At 32.2% G+C, this 19856-nt stretch overlaps 2 protein-coding genes and 3 long non-coding RNA genes across 5 annotated transcripts; 3 read left to right on the forward strand and 2 right to left on the reverse strand.

The window, feature by feature from the left end:
• Window positions 1-859: 859 nt before the first annotated feature.
• On the reverse strand, window positions 860-8252 carry LOC114746745 (ribulose bisphosphate carboxylase small chain, chloroplastic-like). The gene is made up of 4 exons (XM_028935024.1): window positions 8057-8252; window positions 7792-7926; window positions 7445-7675; window positions 860-1084 (listed from the first exon to the last, which is right to left on the reverse strand). Exons 1-3 carry the CDS (start codon window positions 8228-8230, stop codon window positions 7445-7447), a joined length of 540 nt encoding a protein of 179 aa, XP_028790857.1. The 5' UTR covers window positions 8231-8252; the 3' UTR covers window positions 860-1084.
• Window positions 866-1948, reverse strand: LOC114746744 (ribulose bisphosphate carboxylase small chain, chloroplastic). Its single transcript, XM_028935023.1, has 3 exons — window positions 1697-1948; window positions 1432-1566; window positions 866-1315 (listed from the first exon to the last, which is right to left on the reverse strand). Exons 1-3 carry the CDS (start codon window positions 1868-1870, stop codon window positions 1085-1087), a joined length of 540 nt encoding a protein of 179 aa, XP_028790856.1. The 5' UTR covers window positions 1871-1948; the 3' UTR covers window positions 866-1084.
• On the forward strand, window positions 2193-2916 carry LOC114746748 (uncharacterized). The gene is made up of 2 exons (XR_003740307.1): window positions 2193-2359; window positions 2488-2916. It is a non-coding gene; the product is annotated as an uncharacterized LOC114746748 (long non-coding RNA).
• Window positions 6017-7378, forward strand: LOC114746747 (uncharacterized). The gene is made up of 2 exons (XR_003740306.1): window positions 6017-6448; window positions 6642-7378. It is a non-coding gene; the product is annotated as an uncharacterized LOC114746747 (long non-coding RNA).
• On the forward strand, window positions 8180-17403 carry LOC114746746 (uncharacterized). The gene is made up of 4 exons (XR_003740305.1): window positions 8180-8258; window positions 9911-9918; window positions 12644-12648; window positions 17394-17403. It is a non-coding gene; the product is annotated as an uncharacterized LOC114746746 (long non-coding RNA).
• Window positions 17404-19856: the final 2453 nt, after the last annotated feature.

Below are 19856 nucleotides of genomic sequence, written 5' to 3' on the forward strand. Positions count from 1 at the left end.
TCTGATCTGTCTGGTCTTGAGGGTGCCCTTTGAGAAGAACAATCATGCTTATGATTTTATGAACTATTCTAAATGACCATATAAAGATATGGCACAGGATTCCAAAAAGGGCTTGTTTGATACTTTGACCTTGATTTTGTGATCTTTTGCAACAGGATTTAGAACCTATCAAATAGTGTCAGTTTCTAACTGTTTAATATTCTTTCAAAAGGCATGATTCTATAACAAAATGATGTTCAATTGTGATACTCTCTAGATGCTAATTTTTTAATAACGAACATCCAAAAGGGCATTGAACAAGTAAAGAAAAGCTTTCCAAGTATGCCAGATTGTTCAGGATCTTCCTAGCGGGAGTCTAGAAAGTTAAGTTCAGCACATTCATATTCTCAAGTGTTGTGTTCTTCATTTAAAAGTGCATTGAGCAAGTAAAGAAAAAACTTGGCAGGTATATCAGATTGTTCAGAATCTTTCTAGCTGGAGACTAGAAAGTTAAGAGCAGCGTATTCATATTCTCATGCATTTTCTTCTTGTTCTGGAGGACCAAGGCAAGAAGTAATTTTTGCTTGGGCTTCACAAGTTTTAATTAACAAACATCATCTTAACTCTTAGTTATGAAACTTGTTGGTGATTTTAAACAGAGAAAGAGTTAAACCTGCGACGGTGATGATGTTTCCACACATCTTATACCATGAAGAACATTACAGAACTTGGACACCATAAGCTTAGACTTTTGGCAACATTCAATTATGAATCCAGCCAAAGGCTTTAGGCCTAATGGGATAGTTATTCAATTACCTCTTATAATCCAAAGACAAAAAAAATCATGAATCCATGAACAATGTGGATTCTGAAGCAAATGGGGAAGAGAGAAAATACTTATTCATTAGGTCTCGTACTTTCATTTCAACAGGAAATCCGAAATACATGATACAAAGACATAGGATGACATGATAACACCACGAAAAAGAAAACAAGAACAGGAAGGGGAAAACGTTGTTACAATGATTAAGTACAATTCAAATAGACAGAATCCAACAAAAGTAGAAGGATGATATAATTGGTTTCAGAGACCAAGTCAGGGAATTTATTGTGGTGGTGGCCTGTAGGCGATGAAGCTGATGCACTGCACTTGGCGAAAGCTGTCAAATCCAATGATTCTGACGTGAGCCCGGGGGTACTCCTTCTTGGCCTCCTCAAGCTCCTTCAACACCTGAGTTGGGTCTGTGCATCCAAACATGGGCAGCTTCCACATTGTCCAGTATCTTCCATCATAGTATCCTGGTGACTTGTGGTTGTCACGGTACACAAATGGGTACTGCAAATTTCCACACAATTTTCTTTTTATCTACATATGTCTTCTTCTTTACCCCAACTTTATTCTCATCTCAACATAAAACTTAATAAACACAAGAGAAATGCGAGAAAACTTACGTCAACTTGGAACTCCAAGCAAGGAACCCATCCGTTCCTCAGAAGGTAGTCGACTTCCTTCAACAAAGATTCAGCGGAGAGAGGTGGGAGGTAGGAGAGAGTCTCAAACTTCTTCTTGCCAAGTGGGGGCCACACCTGGTTTTTTTTTTTTTTTCACAGACACTTTTGTGTAAGTTTTCTTCCCTTTTTCCCCCCAATTATAATAACAGATGAAAGCAATTTGAAGTGTATTGTGTCAATTTCTCTTGTGGGGATATGCTCTTACCAGCATGCAGCTTACTCTTCCACCATTGCTAGCAATGGAGGTGATGTCGGTGTTGGTCTTCTTGCTCACGGGTAAGCCGGAGCCTGCCTTGAGGCCGGTGAAGGCGCCGACCTTGTTGGTCTGGGCGGGAGTGATGGTGGTGACGGCGGCGGAAGAGAGCACAGAGGAAGCCATTTCCTTCTCCTTTTTCCTTGCTACTAGTTACTATATTAGTACTCTATTACACAGAGTGAGAGATGGAAAAGCTTCAGCTTGAGCCTGTTATATAATGGCTTGATTTCTGTATTTCCAATCCTATGGCTTGAAAACGGGAGGCTCTTGATTTGCAAAAAATTAACGGTTGGATGGCGGAGAAGGTGACATTACTCGCATTATGACCACACGAGAGTGGAAGTTTTCTGAACGTTAGCCTTATCGTTAGGCACCACTATGGCATGCCACGTGGACGAAGCTCCCTAATCTTATCCCTTTCCAAAGGACAGAGTGAACGTGTGATGGTGGTGAAGTTTGATACTTTTTCGTTCCTCAGCCAATTTGTGACCATCCCTTCTCAAGAAATATGGTAAGGTTTCAGTGAAGTTAAACCCTCCGTCATTTTTTTGCGGTAAACTTTGATAGTAACAGTGATCATTAACCAAGCTTTGGCTTTTCTGCAGTTGACAGGTAAATAAAGAACCATTTTATCTGACAGTCTCTCATCTCTTGTCAGATATTTGAAGATGTTTTCATTTATCTTTCATCCTTTCTTTCCAATACGTGCTAACCAGATTTTGCTTGGATTAATGACACAGTAGCAAGTTGCAGCTATCCCTTTCACGAAATTTTAGTGCAGTACAAGTTCCTAACTCATTGTAAACATCAAAGTACATGGGGTGCCGGCTCAAACATAAGGAATTAACTGAGAAATCTCAGTAATCTGCAAATTGAAGAAGCAAAAATGTGAACATGGAAAAAGAAAATAGCTTCGCAGTGGACGTTCACTAGATGAGAAGCTGTTTTCTTCAAGAGAGAATGTTTTTCATTTTGTTTCTGCTGAGCTGTAGCTTTGTCTTGTTGTAATGATTTTTTCCTCTCTCATTTTTCTCGGCAGAATTTGAAGTCATTCAATGAAAGCAGTGCTTTTTCTTGTAAAAGATAAAACAAGATTTGAGTGATTTTCAGGTATGGAACTTAGTGAAAGTTCAACCATGTGAAACTGGATGGCATGATTCTGCAGAAAATATCTGTCAACCAGCTTCACAGTCTCTCTATCCATTCTCCAAGCCATTCATACCATCTTTTACTGAACTCCGTGAGCTTATTATTCAACCAAAACCAATATAGCTTTGCCCATAAAGCAGCCTCTGATTAGAAATGCACCATATCCCTTGTTAGCTAGTTTGGTCTTTCCTGCCGAATGTCCTCTTTGAAACTGGAAGATTATGTTCAATTTGAACAAATTTTGGCCATCCAATTGATATATCTACCCAAATCTGTTAAATAGAAATAAATTGGACAAAGGAAGGCCATTTAAAACAAGTCATTTTTCTCTCTTAAATGAAGAGAATCCGATAATTTAATGAAGAGATGTTTACATGTTACTTTAAACATTCAAAACTTACTTCTTCAATACTTACTCTTTATCTAACACAAGAAACAGAAGAAGAAAGTAAAAGGACAAAAAAACTGGACCTTGGGCTGCTATGTGAGAGTAGATTATTTTTGTTTCTATGCGAGGAACACTGGAATGGAATATACAGACAACATTAGCTTCTCTGCAGTAAATTAGTCTCACAAAAATGGATTTTAGATTCTGTAAGTCACCAACTTTCCTCACTGAACTCCTTTAAACAAGGTTTTCCCCGCACTGTTGACAACCTAATCAGAGCAAAAACACTACTTTAGATAAGGTTATGACAGAAACCATACTTTGTTCAACATCTTCATGCATTGTAAGAAGCCTTGTCCAGAACAAAACCCAGCTAGAGGAAACCCTTGGCCTTTTCTCTTAGCTGTTAAATCTGATCTTAGGTATGGCCTTCTGCAAGAACCTCAGTTATTTGTTCTTCAACATTACAAGAGGACAATGCAACATCCTTTTCCTTCTTATCTTCTCATATGAATTGGAATTTTGAAGGGAAAAAGACCATTGAGGACTAAAGGATTGTATTTTGAGACATGAACCCAATATATCCTTGGTCAATTATAAATGAAGCGTGCAAATTACTAGCATCCTCCTACTGGCAAGACTTCTGTAGGACCACCGAGGTCTGTGTGATTAAGTAGCAGCATTCCAGTTACTTTGTGATTGACCATTTGAAAATCCATCATCCTACTGATAGGCTAAGTTGTGTACCTTCCTTGTGTTAATAAAGATGGTCCTTTTGCCTTTTCAATCAAGTTGTTTCCATTTCCTCGTTTGAACCCTTAAGATGTTTGACTTTTCGGTTTTCTTGAATAGGCTGAAGTCAAATGTCATGTGAACCGTACAACCACTATCCATCAACAAAGCTTCTGAATTTTTGTTCATTGGATAAGAAGTTCTATGGACAGTGCTTTATCTTAACTAGACTTCTCACATGAGAAATATTATGAACTTTGCGTACGTTGCTGGCAACAAAGGACATTTCTATGTATTTGTTTTTCTGACTTGTGTTCCTAATCTGTGTCATGATACTTATCAATAAGCTTTGGCAAGTTGCTTGTGGCAGATTGTTTAAGCTTTAAAATCTTCAGAAAGACTAACCAATATTTTTTTCTGCTACCTTTGATCTGATATTTCAACATTATTCATCTTCATATTCAAATTTCCTCCTCAGGTTGAGGATTTACGTGTTTCTTGTTTCTGAACTAGCTTGGAGCTCCTCATAAGCTTGTCTCCAAAGCTTTTCCCGTTTTGCATTAATTCTATAGATTAATTAGTTCGTTGTAGTTTTCTTTTTGTAGTTTTGTTGCACTGCAGGATTAGCAAACTTCCTTGTGCAAACAAATTTCAGGAGAGGAGATCCATCAAAGCATATTATGACAAGGCAAGAAGTCTGCTTTTTTTTGGTTTCCTTTTAGATAAAATTTTAGACCAGCTGCATAAATCGATGGTTGACAAGAGAGGAACGCCAAATGCAGAAAAACAACTAGTGTCCTTACTACAGTGAGAGGCTAAAAATGAAAAAGATATTGAGCTCAGAATTTTCCAAATGACAGCTTGAAGTGCCCTATTTTCCCCTCATGCAGAGCAATATTTCCCTTATGCCATTGATAAGGGTGATATATGAAGGTAGCTTTGAGGTAAGTTTGAAAAGTTATAATTGAAAAGCATCCAAACCATACAGCATGAATATACAGGCAAAGCAAAAATATGAGATCCATGAATTCTTTAGTATTACATCCAAAAAGATTACCAGTTGGGAGATCAGAAAGTTATGTAAGAACTTTCATGTTAGAATGAGTTGCTTATAAGAAAGTGAGAGTCACCATAAAAAATTTCAAAATGAATCTTGAGCGCCATGAAATGAAACAGAAGATTGGAGACATTTCCTATGATTATCATTAGTTTTTATAATAGAGTTAGCAATTGAAGGGGTGCTCCATTCCTGATGATTGCAATTAAAGGGAATATGCGGTATGAGATTTGCAACTTTGAGTTCATTGCTAGTGCGACTCCTAAGGGCATATACAGGCCACCAGAGGTGGTGATTTAAATTTTCTTCCCCTACGAACAGAAATGAATTTTTTAAACATGGAATTATTGAATAAATTTTATTCATAATACTACCTCCGATCCTAATTATAAGACCCAGTTGACTTATTTAAGGAGATTAAAGAAGCAAGTTAAGTTAGTTATTTGTAATAAATAAGTGTTGTCATTCCTAAAATATCCTTGCTAATTAAGTATATTGGCTAGAACTATCATTATTAGAAGGATTATCTTGAAAAAAAATGCATAAATATGAGAGACAAAATGGATTGGGGTCTTATAATTAGGACCAAATAAAAAGTCAAACAGGGTCTTATCCGGAGGTAGTATATATTTAAGTTAAAATACCAAAATACCCCTATTCACAAGAAATTGGGAAGAAAAAAAAGACAGATGAATTGAGCCACTATCTGCTCGGCCATGCGGCCAAACACTCAAGCATCAACGGGGCAAATTCAAATCTATGCGCCACCCACCTTAATCCTATGCGCAAGTCCTTCATAAGAGAAAATTTTCATTTATAGGGTAATTAATGACTTTTTTAATTTTATTTCTATTAAATTTATCTTTTTTAATACGGTACAGTACTGGTAGACCGATACAGTTTTTCTGGGAAAAAAAGGGCTTGAGATTGAGAAATGCTGGGTTAGTCATAAGTGAGGTTGACGAACAAGAAAATCGCCCGGGGCAGAGGAGAAGCCGTCGCAGGTGGTGAAGGCGACAGCGACGAAGAAGAAGTGAGCTTTGTTGATTCACTCACTTTCAAAATCAAGACTTTGTCTGAATCTAGATACCCATTCGAACTCGTGTATTGCAAATTTGCAGGTAAATCCATAGCTCCAAAAAGCATATTATAATTAGATTCTACAGAAAAAAACGCATCAAATCCAAGCGAGTTTTCAGCTTGATCTCACGAAGACCATGAGATCAAGAATGGTTCGCTGCCTCGAAAATCGTCTTTGGTTCTCTCATCCATTGTCATCATCAGACCCTATCATCATCATACAATCCTCGTTCTCCAATCTCTTTGCTGGCGAAGCCGATGGATTTTGAGGTCGGAGGTCGATGCCGTCAAAAATGTAAGTGAGGGGTCAGGGTTATCGAAAGAGGTTGTGTAGTTTTGAAATAGGAATTTTGTTACTTCTGTGGAACCCATCTCATTGGAATCCAATTCCGCCCATTTTGATAGAATTCAATTTCATATGGAAGCCTAATTCAAACCAAACATGCAAAATTCTGGATTCATTTTCATTTCGATCCCTGCATTTTCAGTTTCAGCATGCCAAACTGGCCCTGTTTTGTCAGTTTTGATGATTCCAAGTTCAAACATAGAACAAAAGTACTGCTTCTTGTAGAATATTCGGACTGTACGTAGGGGAAGATTTCATAAACATGCTCAGATTTTGGGGCTAATTGATTCTGATTTACTTCTAAATTCCTTCATTTCTTTGAGAAACAGAAAATGAATTACATTCCCAAAGCTATGGGCATTAGGCTGATCCTGAGAAAGCTTGTTTTTTCCATCACAGATTCCTAACAATATCACGTATATAACTATAACTATAATGTAGGCTAGTTTTTACAAAGGCACATTGTTTATATTTATAAATTACGCGGCTTCTTATGATTTATGTTATATATATAGATGTGTAGATAGATATAAAACCAATCAACAATATATACATATGAGGAGGACTTTGTGTCTTTAGATCTTTGAGCTCAGTAAAATTTGTCTACTTGGCTGTTTTCCACCTAGTCCTTTTCTTGTTCTACTTTTCAACCCTTGAATGCACGAGGTGGCCGTTCAATTTCACAATGATAATCTAAAATGCCCATGATTTCAACCCAGAAAAGGATAATGGATAAACATATATGTATAATGGGATGTGATTAAGCAAGCAAATGGTTATTCATATATATAAAAGATCTCATCCAAATGTTCTTTTCCAGTGAAAATCCGGTAAACACAAACCAAAAGCATAGGATGATTTATAGTGCCATACAAAAAACAACAAATGGGAATTCAGCAATACAATAACCGACTGGGTTTTTGCAGAACAAAGTGATCAGAGAATTTATTGTGGTGGTGGCCTGTAGGCGATGAAGCTGATGCACTGCACTTGGCGAAAGCTGTCAAATCCAATGATTCTGACGTGAGCCCGGGGGTACTCCTTCTTGGCCTCCTCAAGCTCCTTCAACACCTGAGTTGGGTCTGTGCATCCAAACATGGGCAGCTTCCACATTGTCCAGTATCTTCCATCATAGTATCCTGGTGACTTGTGGTTGTCACGGTACACAAATGGGTACTGCAAATTTCCACACAATTTTCTTTTTATCTACATATGTCTTCTTCTTTACCCCAACTTTATTCTCATCTCAACATAAAACTTAATAAACACAAGAGAAATGCGAGAAAACTTACGTCAACTTGGAACTCCAAGCAAGGAACCCATCCGTTCCTCAGAAGGTAGTCGACTTCCTTCAACAAAGATTCAGGGGAGAGAGGTGGGAGGTAGGAGAGAGTCTCAAACTTCTTCTTGCCAAGTGGGGGCCACACCTGGTTTTTTTTTTTTTTTCACAGACACTTTTGTGTAAGTTTTCTTCCTTTTTTCCCCCAATTATAATAACAGATGAAAGCAATTTGAAGTGTATTGTGTACAATTTCTCTTGTGGGGATATGCTCTTACCAGCATGCAGCTTACTCTTCCACCATTGCTAGCAATGGAGGTAATGTCGGTGTTGGTCTTCTTGCTCACGGGTAAGCCGGAGCCTGCCTTGAGGCCGGTGAAGGCGCCAACCTTGTTGGTCTGGGCGGGAGTGATGGTGGTGACGGCGGCAGAAGAGAGCACAGAAGAAGCCATTTCGTTCTGCTTTTTTCCTTAGCTGCTAGTTTATTATACTAGTACTTCAGTACTTTGATGAAAAAGCTTGAGCTTGAATTGCCTATTTATAATGCTTAACTTTGGATGTCTCTAATCCAAGGGTTTGAAAATGAAGGGCTCTGAATCTGTAAAAACTTGACCGTTGGATAACGGAGGTGATGACATTACTCTCACCATGGCCACACGAGAATGAAAGTTTGTGAAGAACAGCCTTATCGTGATGGACCAGTGTGGGAGTGCCACGTGGAGGAAAGGTCCATAATCTTATCTTTTTGGATATGGAACAAAGTTAAAATGTGTGATGGTGGTGGAGTTGATATTTTTTCTTGGTGCGGCAGGGTTTAGTGTATATTGGCCTCTCATGGAATTTGTGACCATGTCTTCTTCACTCACGTATATCATTCATTGCTCTAGTTTAATGCCTCTTGTCATTGTTAGAACTAATGGTTGTCCTTGATTTGGCTCTTTGGAGAAGGTTTATATCAAAGTCACAGGTTTTAAGTTAATAAAAATTATATTTCATGCTAAATTAATTAGGCTTAATTGTGAAATTAATATATAACTTCAAAGTGTATAAGATGCATTTTTTAAATTTTAGTTAAACACATTAGTGCGTCTAATTTAAATCCTCATTATCTTGTAAGGATTTAGAATTTTGAAAAATAAATCCAAGTGCATTCAAAAAGTCACTTTCTACATCGGCATGGAAACTTTACTTTCTATGTCAATTACCTTGTATAACAGAAGTGGAAAGTAACTTTTTACCACCTTTTTTCTCAATGTAAAATGCTGATAAAATTAGGTCGTTTGATTACTGACTGCACATCTCTCCTATAACTGATGCTAAAAGCCCTTTAGCTAATGTTAAAAGCTTTTTCTGTATTAGATCAATCTAATGCACAATTTATGCTGGACTGGATTTGGTACTTTCGTTTTAACTAAAAAAATCGAAACTGTGTTGCGTGATACTACTTTTTTTTTAATATAAGAGTTAATTTGACTTTTAATTAAGTATTAAATATAAAATCCCAATTAACTTTATTTCTCACATTTATTCATTTTTTTAAAGTAGTCATTGTAGTAGTTATACCTGTTAAATGTCTAATTAAATTGTAATTTTAACTAATACATAATTAGTAAGGATATTTTAAAGAAGATAACATCTAATTATTACAAATAACTAACTCAACAAATTTTTTTAATTTATTCAAATTAGTCAACTAGTTCTTACGTTCAGGACCAGAAATAGTAGTTGAAAATGAACACCTTATTTCTGTAAATAGTAAGATATAAAAAGGGCAAAGAAATATGAAGGAAACATAAAAATACATATATGAACACATATGAATGGAATTTGGAAATGTAGTTTTCATCTGACAGTCTCTTATATCTTTTGTTGGGTTGTTGACCATACGCGCGTGTCGCCCTTCCTTAGCAAAATGAAGAAAGATAAAAGAAGTAGAATTATATATCCTATCTCCTTTATTCTTTTTTTCTTTTCTTTTCTTTTTTTCCTTTTCCTTCTCTCTCAATCATATCGCCTCATCATTCATCCAGAACCACTCAAGATATTTTAAATATCTTACTGATATGTTTATTTGAGCTTACTGAGATATTTTATAATGATGACATTATTGTGACAGAACAGGGTTTGAAGAGATACGAGTGTAGAGAGGATAGAGGCAGTATTAAGAGAAGGAGTATTTATCTGTATGTCCATGAGTTTTCATTGTCTTCTTTGAGCTTTATTCCTTTCTTCTAATCCAAAAAATAAAGTAGGGGCTTTCCATATTGAAGATGCAGATTTCACTGCCAAGATCTGGTTTGAAGGATATATTTGGAGTGACCTAAAAAAGATATGCCATGAAGATGCAAAGCAATTACTCTTGTCTAACAAGGACAAAATCCTAGACCTTCGTTCTAATGGCCTAACATTAAATTTTCAATATGAATATACTATTTTATCCTTTATTTATTATAGTATAGGTAGTTATCTCTTTTGAAAGCAACATATATTAAATATGAGTAAAGTTGAAATTTTTTTTATATTTTAATGAAGAGTTAATACATTTTAAGGTTTTCCTTAGTTTGTGTGAAATATGCTAAAAGTACCTTGTCAATTGGACCAGAGGAGTAATCTATATGTAGAGAGATCACTTTTTTTTTTAAATTATGATATCAATTAATAGCACTTGAATCCTCTAACTTCACAAAAATAACTAATTTACCATTTAACAAAAATAACTTCACAAAAAAAATTATGATATCAATTAATAGCACTTGAATTTGATTTAAATATAAAATCTTAATTTATTTTTTGTTTTATATTTATCATTTTTTTCATGAACTAATTTACCTAACTTATAAGCTAATGTATGATATATCGTTACACATGCACGTGACATTTATTATAATTAAGTAATTAATTTAATTTTTTTATATTCAAATTAGTTAAGTAACTCTTATATTAAAGATCGGAGAGTGTATATTTATACTTCTCGCAAGAGGGGCCAAAAGTGTAATTATAATACATGGATCATACACAATCAGATATTGTGTCAATTTTTATCTTATGTCATGTCTGCATGACTACAAAAAAATTTATCCTTCAATTATCCAAGGAATCATTAAATATATTGTAAAATTTAATGGCAATCCATCCCGTATTTTGCAGTCACAAAAATAAAGTGAAAAAACTAAATAATATGTATTAAGGGAGCTGTGAATCTTGTGTACAAATCTAATTCTTCTGCATTGCTTTTTTTCTTAAATGTATTAACCAGATGGGTCAATTTGATCAACACTTTCAACATAAGTTATCTTGTGATTATTTTTTAGAAAAATCGCGAGAAAAAAAACCATAAAAATTATGAAAACACAAATAAGGTATTTTGTCAAAAAATTTGTTGTCATTTTTTATTCAATTGTTGTCAAATCTATATAAATCTTGTAACGGGTCTTGATTTACATTTTTTATTTTCACCGTTTTTTATGATTTTCTCCTTTTTTTATTAGGTAAAATTCTTTTTTAGCCAAATTAAATGAAGTGAACTGTGAAGAAACTTTTTAAGTTGGCGGGAAATCTGGTGAATTGGAAATAGCACAACATGTAAATTGGAAGTAGCATATTCGTCCTGTAAATAACTGTAACTCAAATTTGAATTACAAAGAGAAAGATGGTCTTTCACCAGAGAGAGAGAGAGAGAGAGAGAGAGAGATAAGGCCAAATTTTCTCACACTGTACTCATCACTCAAATTGTCTTCCACAAGTCGAAAAACAAATTGTCTCTCATCTCTGACCAAGCCAAATATTAATATTCACATTCAAACAATTTTTTCTTTTAAATTGTGTTCATAATTTGTAAAAAGAGATAAACACGAGACATCTAGGAAGCTATAAATTAAAATGTAAGTTAACCAAATATTTGTGTCTTATTAACTACTAGTACTCTTTATTAAATGAGCATCATAAAAACAGGGGAAAAACAGTTAAATATCAATTACAAGGACATTTTATCTCAAAACTTCTTTTTTTTTAATCATCCTTCACCCCATCATGCTCATAGAGCATCAAACTCACAACCTCACACTTAAATTTGCAATCTCACTTAATAAATACTTAAAGAGACACGTAGTATTATTAAGCTTGAAAGCTCCGACATCTCAAAATTTTTAATTGGGGACATAAGTATTATGACAAGCTAACTTTTTTAAACTGTGCAAGTTAATTAAAATTTATTTATATTTAAAAGCAGAGTGATTAGGATAATAGCTTGATGGGCAATATGGGATATGGGATTATAATTTTGTTTCCTAATGTGTGCATGACAAATCCTTCCTTGAGAAGCTTAGTGGGTGAAGTCGGATGTTGGAAATGAGAATATGGGCCTGTCTAGTCCACCTGGATCCACAGGTACAGGTGGAAAGAAGGTCCTTAAAAAAAACCAACAACAAAAAAAAGAAGATCATGTCATGCAAGACATTTCTTTTTTATTTTTCAAAAACCCCTTTTTTTTGGTGTATTGGGAATTTATCAATACATAACCCCAATATTTTATTAGCTGGGGGGGTCAAATTTATCCGGTCCAACCTCATAATTCTTTGATTATTTGGTTGAATATGGTATATTCCCCCTTTCTTGAGGAAAATACTTATGGGTAAATGAGGTAATCTATTAAACCACACAGTCACCCCATAAATTCAAACTAGTTGGTTGCAAATATCGAATGGTGGGGTCTGCCCCAATATACCAAATAAAAAATAAATAATATTTTTTTAAAAAAATATTACCAAATCCGAGATATTCCTTTTTTTTTCCCCAAGAGTCCTAACGTGGCCCTTTGATGAGTTGAGAATAAGTGATCTTACTTAGACTAAAGCTTTGGGTATCAGACTAAGTTAGCTTGGTTCGGTTTAGCTAACTACGGATCCTCCAGACTAATACCAGTGATGACTTTTGGGAAGCTGTGTTTTTGATACCACTTGGGGCTGTTAGCTGAACCAAACCAAGCTAACTTAGTCTAATACACAAGGCTTTAGTCCAGATAAGGCTAACGAAAATTCTCCTCTTACCACACTCTTTGAGATGATTGCTCCTCTTTTCTACTAGAGAGGAAGTCTTTCCCTTGGGATTAAGCATTTTGAAAAAAGATGCATTGTCTATTTCTGTTCTGAATTGATAAGGACTAAGGTGAAAACTAAACTTGGGCACAATGGACAATGGGGATGGAATAGCTGTTGGATGGTTAGGACACCCTATCTTTAGAGACCCAAGAGGCATATAGAGTAAATAATAGGATAAACAATCCTGAACAAATAGTAAAATAAAGACCAACTATAAACTCTATTCAAATGGCCAACCTAGTTTTTTTATACAATATATATATATATATATATTAATGTTGGGCTTAAATTTGAGACTTCATTCAAGCGTGATCGGTGACAAGTGAGGCGTGACATGGTATAACCACTTTAGAATGTGCTGTATTATTCACAACCAATCCCATCTTTTTTGAGTTTAGTGGATTATTCTTCAGGGCCCACACTACTAGTATTTTTTTTTTCCAGGCACAAAGAATATGCTCGGCAAACAAATTCCATCCGGTTTAAAATATAAGATAAATTATCTATTTATTTTTATTAAAAAATTAGTTAAAATTAGTCTAAAACAATAAAATATGGAAAGCAGTATTTTTTTTTTTCCAAAATATACCCTTATTATCGAGAAGGATAAATAGAAGATGTAATAAATGAATCAAAAAATAAAAAAGAATATATATTAGGAATAAAATTTAAAAAAATCATTAAATGTTCAGGTAAAAGTAAATGTTATATTATAAAAACAAAACCATCCAACAAAGTTTATCTTATATTTTGAAAGGGAACAATAAGAGACAATTTCTAACTAAACTGTTAACATAAAAGTTGAAATTTCAACCCACATTGCTAGGTGCTACTAATATTCATCCCACTTGCTTGAGTTTTTGGCTGTGCCCTGTTGATGAATCAAACAAATGCAAGTGGACTCCAAATTGTCATTCGATATATTAATCACTTGAAAAAGGAAGGGAGGAAGGAAGGAACAATTGTTCTAGGACGTCATGCTTGTGAGAAATACTTATAAAAGCGATAGATAATTCTCACTATAAGCCTCTTAGCAAAATACTAATCCTAATTAAGCTAGTTGATTAATTTGAGGAGATTAAAACAAGAAGTTAAGTTAGTTATTTGCAACAAATATGTATTGTCTTTTCGAAAATATTCTTACTTATCAAGTATATTGACTAGAACTATTATTGTTAGAAGGATTATTTTGAAAAAAAATACATAATAGAGAGACAAAGTGAATTTGGATCTTATATTTAGGACCAAAATAAAAATCAAATAAGGTATTATATTAAAGACTGAAAGTAGTATTAATTAAGTTTTTTTGCAATATCACCCGTATTCAAAATCATAACTACAAGATATTGACAAAAAAAAATCATTAACTATAAGAAAGAATGTAATACAAATATGAAAGTTTTCTATTTAAATATAGGTACTCCTAAGAGAACAGAGTGAGTTTTGTTTTTTGCTTAGTACAAGTCATCTCATTAAATTTAATTTCTTTATGAAAGTATAATTTTGTCCCAGTTTATAGTTTTGTTAATGTATTTTTTTAGAAAAGCATATATTTTAAATAGGGGTAAAAAAAATTATTAAAAATTGGGGGAAGAGTTAATAAAGTAATATCTTACTTATTTAGATGAAACAGGTAAAGGTTTTTAAAGATGGTGTTTGGATAGAAGCTTAAACCATGGTTTCAGAAGTGCTTTACGGATTACGAAGTAAATATGTGGAGGAGGTACCTCGTTTTGCGGAAAAGTGATTTGAAACCATGATTTTGGTTTACAAACACCCCCTAAATAGGATTAGAATTGTGAAGGGAACAAACGCGTTAATAAAGAAGCTTTGGGATTAATTATATAATAATCATAGTTATTAAATTAAAATATGTATAAAGATAATGGGAAAATAAAAGAATTGAGAAGGCCTAGGAGGAGGGTAGAGTGGAGCCCACAGTAAGCGCCCAACGGAATTGAAAGAGGGAATTTGAGTTCCCAAAAACCAGGAGCTCTCCTGGAATCCAATCCACTAATTATTCCACTTCTTCCCACCTGTTTGACCCCTGATTAAACTAGTATTAAATTAATTAATGTGCATTATTATGGTGCATGCACCTCTTAATTCTTTAACACAAAAAAAAAAAAAAGAAATTGTTAGATTTTATTAAAAATAAGGTTGACTACACGTAAAGTATTTTCCAATTCATTCAATACTTCGAAATATTTTTTAAGTGAATTCAGCATCTTAAATTATATTTGGTACATTTAGTATCTTAAAGTATTTTTTTCAGGTATATCCATACTTTAAATTATTTTTATGCATCCACCACCCTAAGTTATTCAGTCTAAAATTGTAGTAAAAAAAAACTTAGGATATATATCTAAAAAAATTTTTTAATGTTGGATGCACCTTATCCATATATATACATGAATTGTCATGAAAATAAGAAAATATAGGAGAAATTTGGAATGAGAGAGAGCAAGAGAGAATTTAAGAGAAAGAAGGAGTACATTCTCATTCTTATTCACTTAGATTTGAATATCTTATTTAATTCCAAAAAAATACATAAACTTCCCTAACAGAAAATATGAATTTATCATTTCAATAAAAATCTAAAGTAAACTTTTATCAGTTACTTTTTTTTTTTTTAAGCCGGAATAACTTACTCATTGTTAGAAGACACTTTGATTAGGTTTCGAAAAAGACACATAACGTGTGTGTGTGTGTTAGAATAGCTTTTTCTTTTTTCTTTTTCTTTTTTTATCCCTTTGCCATGAAGCATGATTTATTTTGTTTATTTTCAAAAGAAGTTTATATGAATTTTAAGACAAAGATATCTTTATATAAAGGATTTTTTTAACTGTTAAGCACTTGGATCAATTAGTAAGAGTTGTTCCAACTTAACTAAAAGTCACAGGTCCAATCTTTTGAGAATGTAATAGTATAGTTGGTAGGATCGCCGCCCATATAAATCTTATTTGACCTGATCCGAATTAGTCTGGTTTGTAATTTTCTAAGGAGTTGACCAGGATACCAGATGCAATATACAAAAAAAAAAAAATTGTGCAAGATTAATAATCTATTACTGTCAAAATTATTGACTTCCACCCCTAAATAAATATTGAATACAATTCCATATACAATTAAGATGAATTGGTCATGTTCTACTTGAGGACAGCAGACGATGACTACAGTAACAACCTACCCTAGTCAATTATGCATTTGACTATACATGATATGAAAATCCAACTGATTTGGCAGGCTAGACTAATCAACCAACGAACTAATTTCTGAGCAGTCCAGTTAAGAGTGTTGTCGACTGGTTGATTGAGATAAATTTTAGATTCCCCCCCCCCCTCTCTTTATTTGAGCTTAAAATGAAATCCTTTTGATTTTAAAAAAAGGAAAAAAAATCAATTCATTTTATTTGTGCTTTAGTAATTTTTTTGGATTATATGTGATTTAAATATGAATATTCTATTTTCTGGTGACTTAATTAATTAATGCCTTTTTACTTAAATTATAATAATATAATTTAATTAAAATATATCAGTTTAACTCTGAATTAACTCTAGTTTAAACCACTAATTTTTGAACCATTGTCTTAATTCGTTGGTTGACCAGATTTTCAGTACTTAGCTTATATACATTGCCAACACGTGTGATGTGGTGTGTGTGTTAAAATTATAAAATTACAAAAATTTTTAATTATTCAACTTTCTTACCATGGAAGAGTTAGTACTATTTACTACGTACGTTTGAGAGTGTGTAATAAAGCGTACAATTATAAATAATATGTGGTATTTTTAAATATAAAACTTCATTCTTATAAACTGTGTTAAACTAAGTATTTAAATCTCAGCGGAAAATATTAGTCATAAATCGGGTAAACTATATATTTTGTCATTTTAAACTTATATCAAATTTCAGCTTAATCCTTTAAATTTAAAAGATATTTTTAATTCCTTAAATTTAATACCATTAACCTCACTAATGTAAGATGCTAACTCAGTGATTTCAAAATAATGAATCAGCATTTAAATCTGACATGTTAATTTAAATTGAAAATATAATAAATTAAAAATATTTAAAATAAATCCAATTAAAGGTGCCATCAAACATAATTATTTCTTATGGTCGAATTTTCTAACGTAGTTCTATAAGATTTACTCTTAAGTTTCATAAAAAATATTACTAAAAATATTTGAAATTGTAACTTTGATTTTTATGATTGGCTTGATAAATTCTCATATTGAATCTAGTATAAAAGTTAATAATAACATTAATTCTTAAAATAATTATAATATTAAATTTTTTTAATATGAATATTGAAGATTTATTAGGAAATTGTTCAAAATGATAAGAGTAAGGAAACATATTATTTCATAATAACTAAAATGCATATAAATTGTTCATAAAAGAAAATTTTATTTAAAAATATTTTTAAATTTATCTATTTTAAATTAAAAATTAATATATCAGCATTTAAATAGTGTCATCATTTTAAAATCACTGAGTTAACATTGTTTGTTAGTAAAGTAACAGCGTTAAGTTTAAAGGGACTAAAAATATGTTTTTAAACCTAAATGACTAAATTGAAACTAAATATAAATTTAAAAAACTAATATATACTTTAGTCAGAATTAATACTAGATAAGTTCCAGAAAGCAGTGATTGAACAAAGAATTTGATAGATATCACTTGCCTTGGGCTGCATGCTTTCGGTTACAAGAGAGGGGATCGAACCCCTACCCACACACCCCACACACACCCACCCATACCACTAACCAAACGGTTCGGTGGTTGGGCTGCATGCTTTTATTGGAAAAAGCAACATCCAACACATTAATTTTATTATTTACGATGATCTAGCATCTTAATAATATTTTTTTGATGTTTGCAGCATTACAATCTTATTTTTATTATATCTAACATCCTAAATTATAAATAAAATTAAAGCATTAGATGTAATTAAAAAATAGCATAAAGTGTATTTGATGTGCAAGAAAAATGATACGGGGTGCTAATTATTAATTCATTCTACTTATTTGTTTTGTTTTGTTTTTAAATATTTATTTTATTAATAAATATAATTTGTTATGCCATTTATTTGATCATTCGAGTTAACAATAAAACTTATTTCAAAGTTATTTACATTCTAAGTTTAAAATTCACATGCCTCTCATGTGAATAAGGGAAAAAAATGACACAAGAACCAAAAGCATGTTTTATTACTATCTCAATCGGTTAGCTAACCAGTCGGGCATTGTATTAAATTTGATGTACTTTTGGGTGCGTAATAAACCGTCCCCATTATGAATAATATATGATATTTTAAATATAAAAATCACTCTTATGAACTTTGTGTTAAACTAAGTATGTTAAATCTCAACGAAAATAATAATTAACCGGGTAAACTATGTGTTTAGTCTTTCAAATTTACATCAAATTTTTAGTCTAATCCTTTAAATTTAATGTTGTTAACCTCACTAATAAAAAATGTTGGCTCAGAGATTTCAAAAACAACACTCAATATTTTAAAGTTCTAACCTATTAATTTCCATTTTAAAATATATAAATTAAAAATATTTAAAATAAAATATAATTAAAGGTACCATCAAACATAATTATTTCCTATGTATGGCCGAATTTTTTTAACATAGTTCTACCGGATTTACTTTAAATTTTCGGAAAAAATAGTATTTAAAATTATAACTTTTGATTTTTTTTATGATAAGCTTATAAAATTATCATATTGGATCCAGCATAAAAAGTTAATAATAACACTAATCTTTAAAATAATTATAATATTTGAAATTTTTATGAATAGTTATGATTTTTAGGAAACTTTTGCAAATCATAAGAATATAAAAATTATTTATTTCATAAAATTAAACAGCATATAAATTGTAGATAAAAGTAGTAGGTTTTATTTTAAATATTGAGTCATCATTTTAAAATCCTGAGTCAATATTTTTTACTAATAAGGTTAACGGTGTTAAGTTAAGGGATTAAAAATATAATTTTAAATTTAAATGACTAAACCAAAACTAGATGAAAATTTAAAAGGCTAAATATACACTTTGATCATAATTAATCATTACATAAGTTTATAGAAAGCCAATGACTTTTAACAAAGATGGAATTTGCCGGATATCACATATCTTGGGCAGCATGATTTCATTGGAAAAGCAACATCTAACACATTAATTATTGATGATATTTAACATCTTAATGTTAATTTTCCTAATATTTCATCACCTAATCTTATTTGTACTGCATCTATTACTAAGGGCGTATGATGTACAAGAAAAATAATTATAATATTACTTCATTCTACTTATTGCTTTGTCTTACATTTAATATGTATCTTATTAATAAAGATAATTTGTTATGCTATTAGATCATTCGATTTAACAGCAAAACTTATATGAAATTTAAGTAACATCCTAAGTTTAATAAATTAGAATAATTTAAAATAAGACGCTCAAGTGAATAAGGGGAAAAAATGACACAAGAACTAAAAAAAAGTTTTATTTTTGTGAAAAATAACGCTGAGAAGATATACAATTTATATTGAATTCGACTTGATTGGTATTATATGACCCACCACACAATATCCGATATATTATATGTCATGAGTCTTGAATTTCACGTAATTATTAAAAGCATACCTAACCATTTCTAAAAAAAGTAGAAAATGAGAATCAAACCAAATCATTCTTTTAAGAGTTAAGATCCAAATATATGTATGGATGTACGTGATGTGAGATTATTAAGCGTTTAATAATTGAAAGGTTATGAGAAGAAGATGACAAGTAATTTTATCCATATCCAAAGGAAAAATGTTCGACGGCTGGGAGTAATTGATAAGTGCAAGTGGTTGCAATAATTAATTCGTTGTAATCATTCTAAAGAGGACACAAGTGTTCCAATGAAATATAAGCTGCTTTATTTTATTTAGAATTTTCCAACTGAGGCGATGATCGGATAAAAA

The sequence above is a fragment of the Neltuma alba genome, unplaced genomic scaffold, assembly GCF_004799145.2.
Source record: "Neltuma alba isolate B1F8T4 unplaced genomic scaffold, ASM479914v2 tig00005089_pilon, whole genome shotgun sequence".
Classification (NCBI taxonomy): domain Eukaryota; kingdom Viridiplantae; phylum Streptophyta; class Magnoliopsida; order Fabales; family Fabaceae; genus Neltuma; species Neltuma alba.

Excerpts from the sequence above, each read along its gene's own strand:
- LOC114746744 (XM_028935023.1), bottom strand. The coding sequence starts at position 1,870 with ATGGCTTCCTCTGTGCTCTCTTCCGCCGCCGTCACCACCATCACTCCC. Across the intron at positions 1,567-1,696 it reads GAAGAGTAAGCTGCATGCTG|GTGTGGCCCCCACTTGGCAA; the intron begins GTAAGAGCATAT and ends AAAAAAAACCAG. Across the intron at positions 1,316-1,431 it reads GCTTGGAGTTCCAAGTTGAC|TACCCATTTGTGTACCGTGA; the intron begins GTAAGTTTTCTC and ends GGAAATTTGCAG.
- LOC114746745 (XM_028935024.1), bottom strand. The coding sequence starts at position 8,230 with ATGGCTTCTTCTGTGCTCTCTTCTGCCGCCGTCACCACCATCACTCCC. Across the intron at positions 7,927-8,056 it reads GAAGAGTAAGCTGCATGCTG|GTGTGGCCCCCACTTGGCAA; the intron begins GTAAGAGCATAT and ends AAAAAAAACCAG. Across the intron at positions 7,676-7,791 it reads GCTTGGAGTTCCAAGTTGAC|TACCCATTTGTGTACCGTGA; the intron begins GTAAGTTTTCTC and ends GGAAATTTGCAG.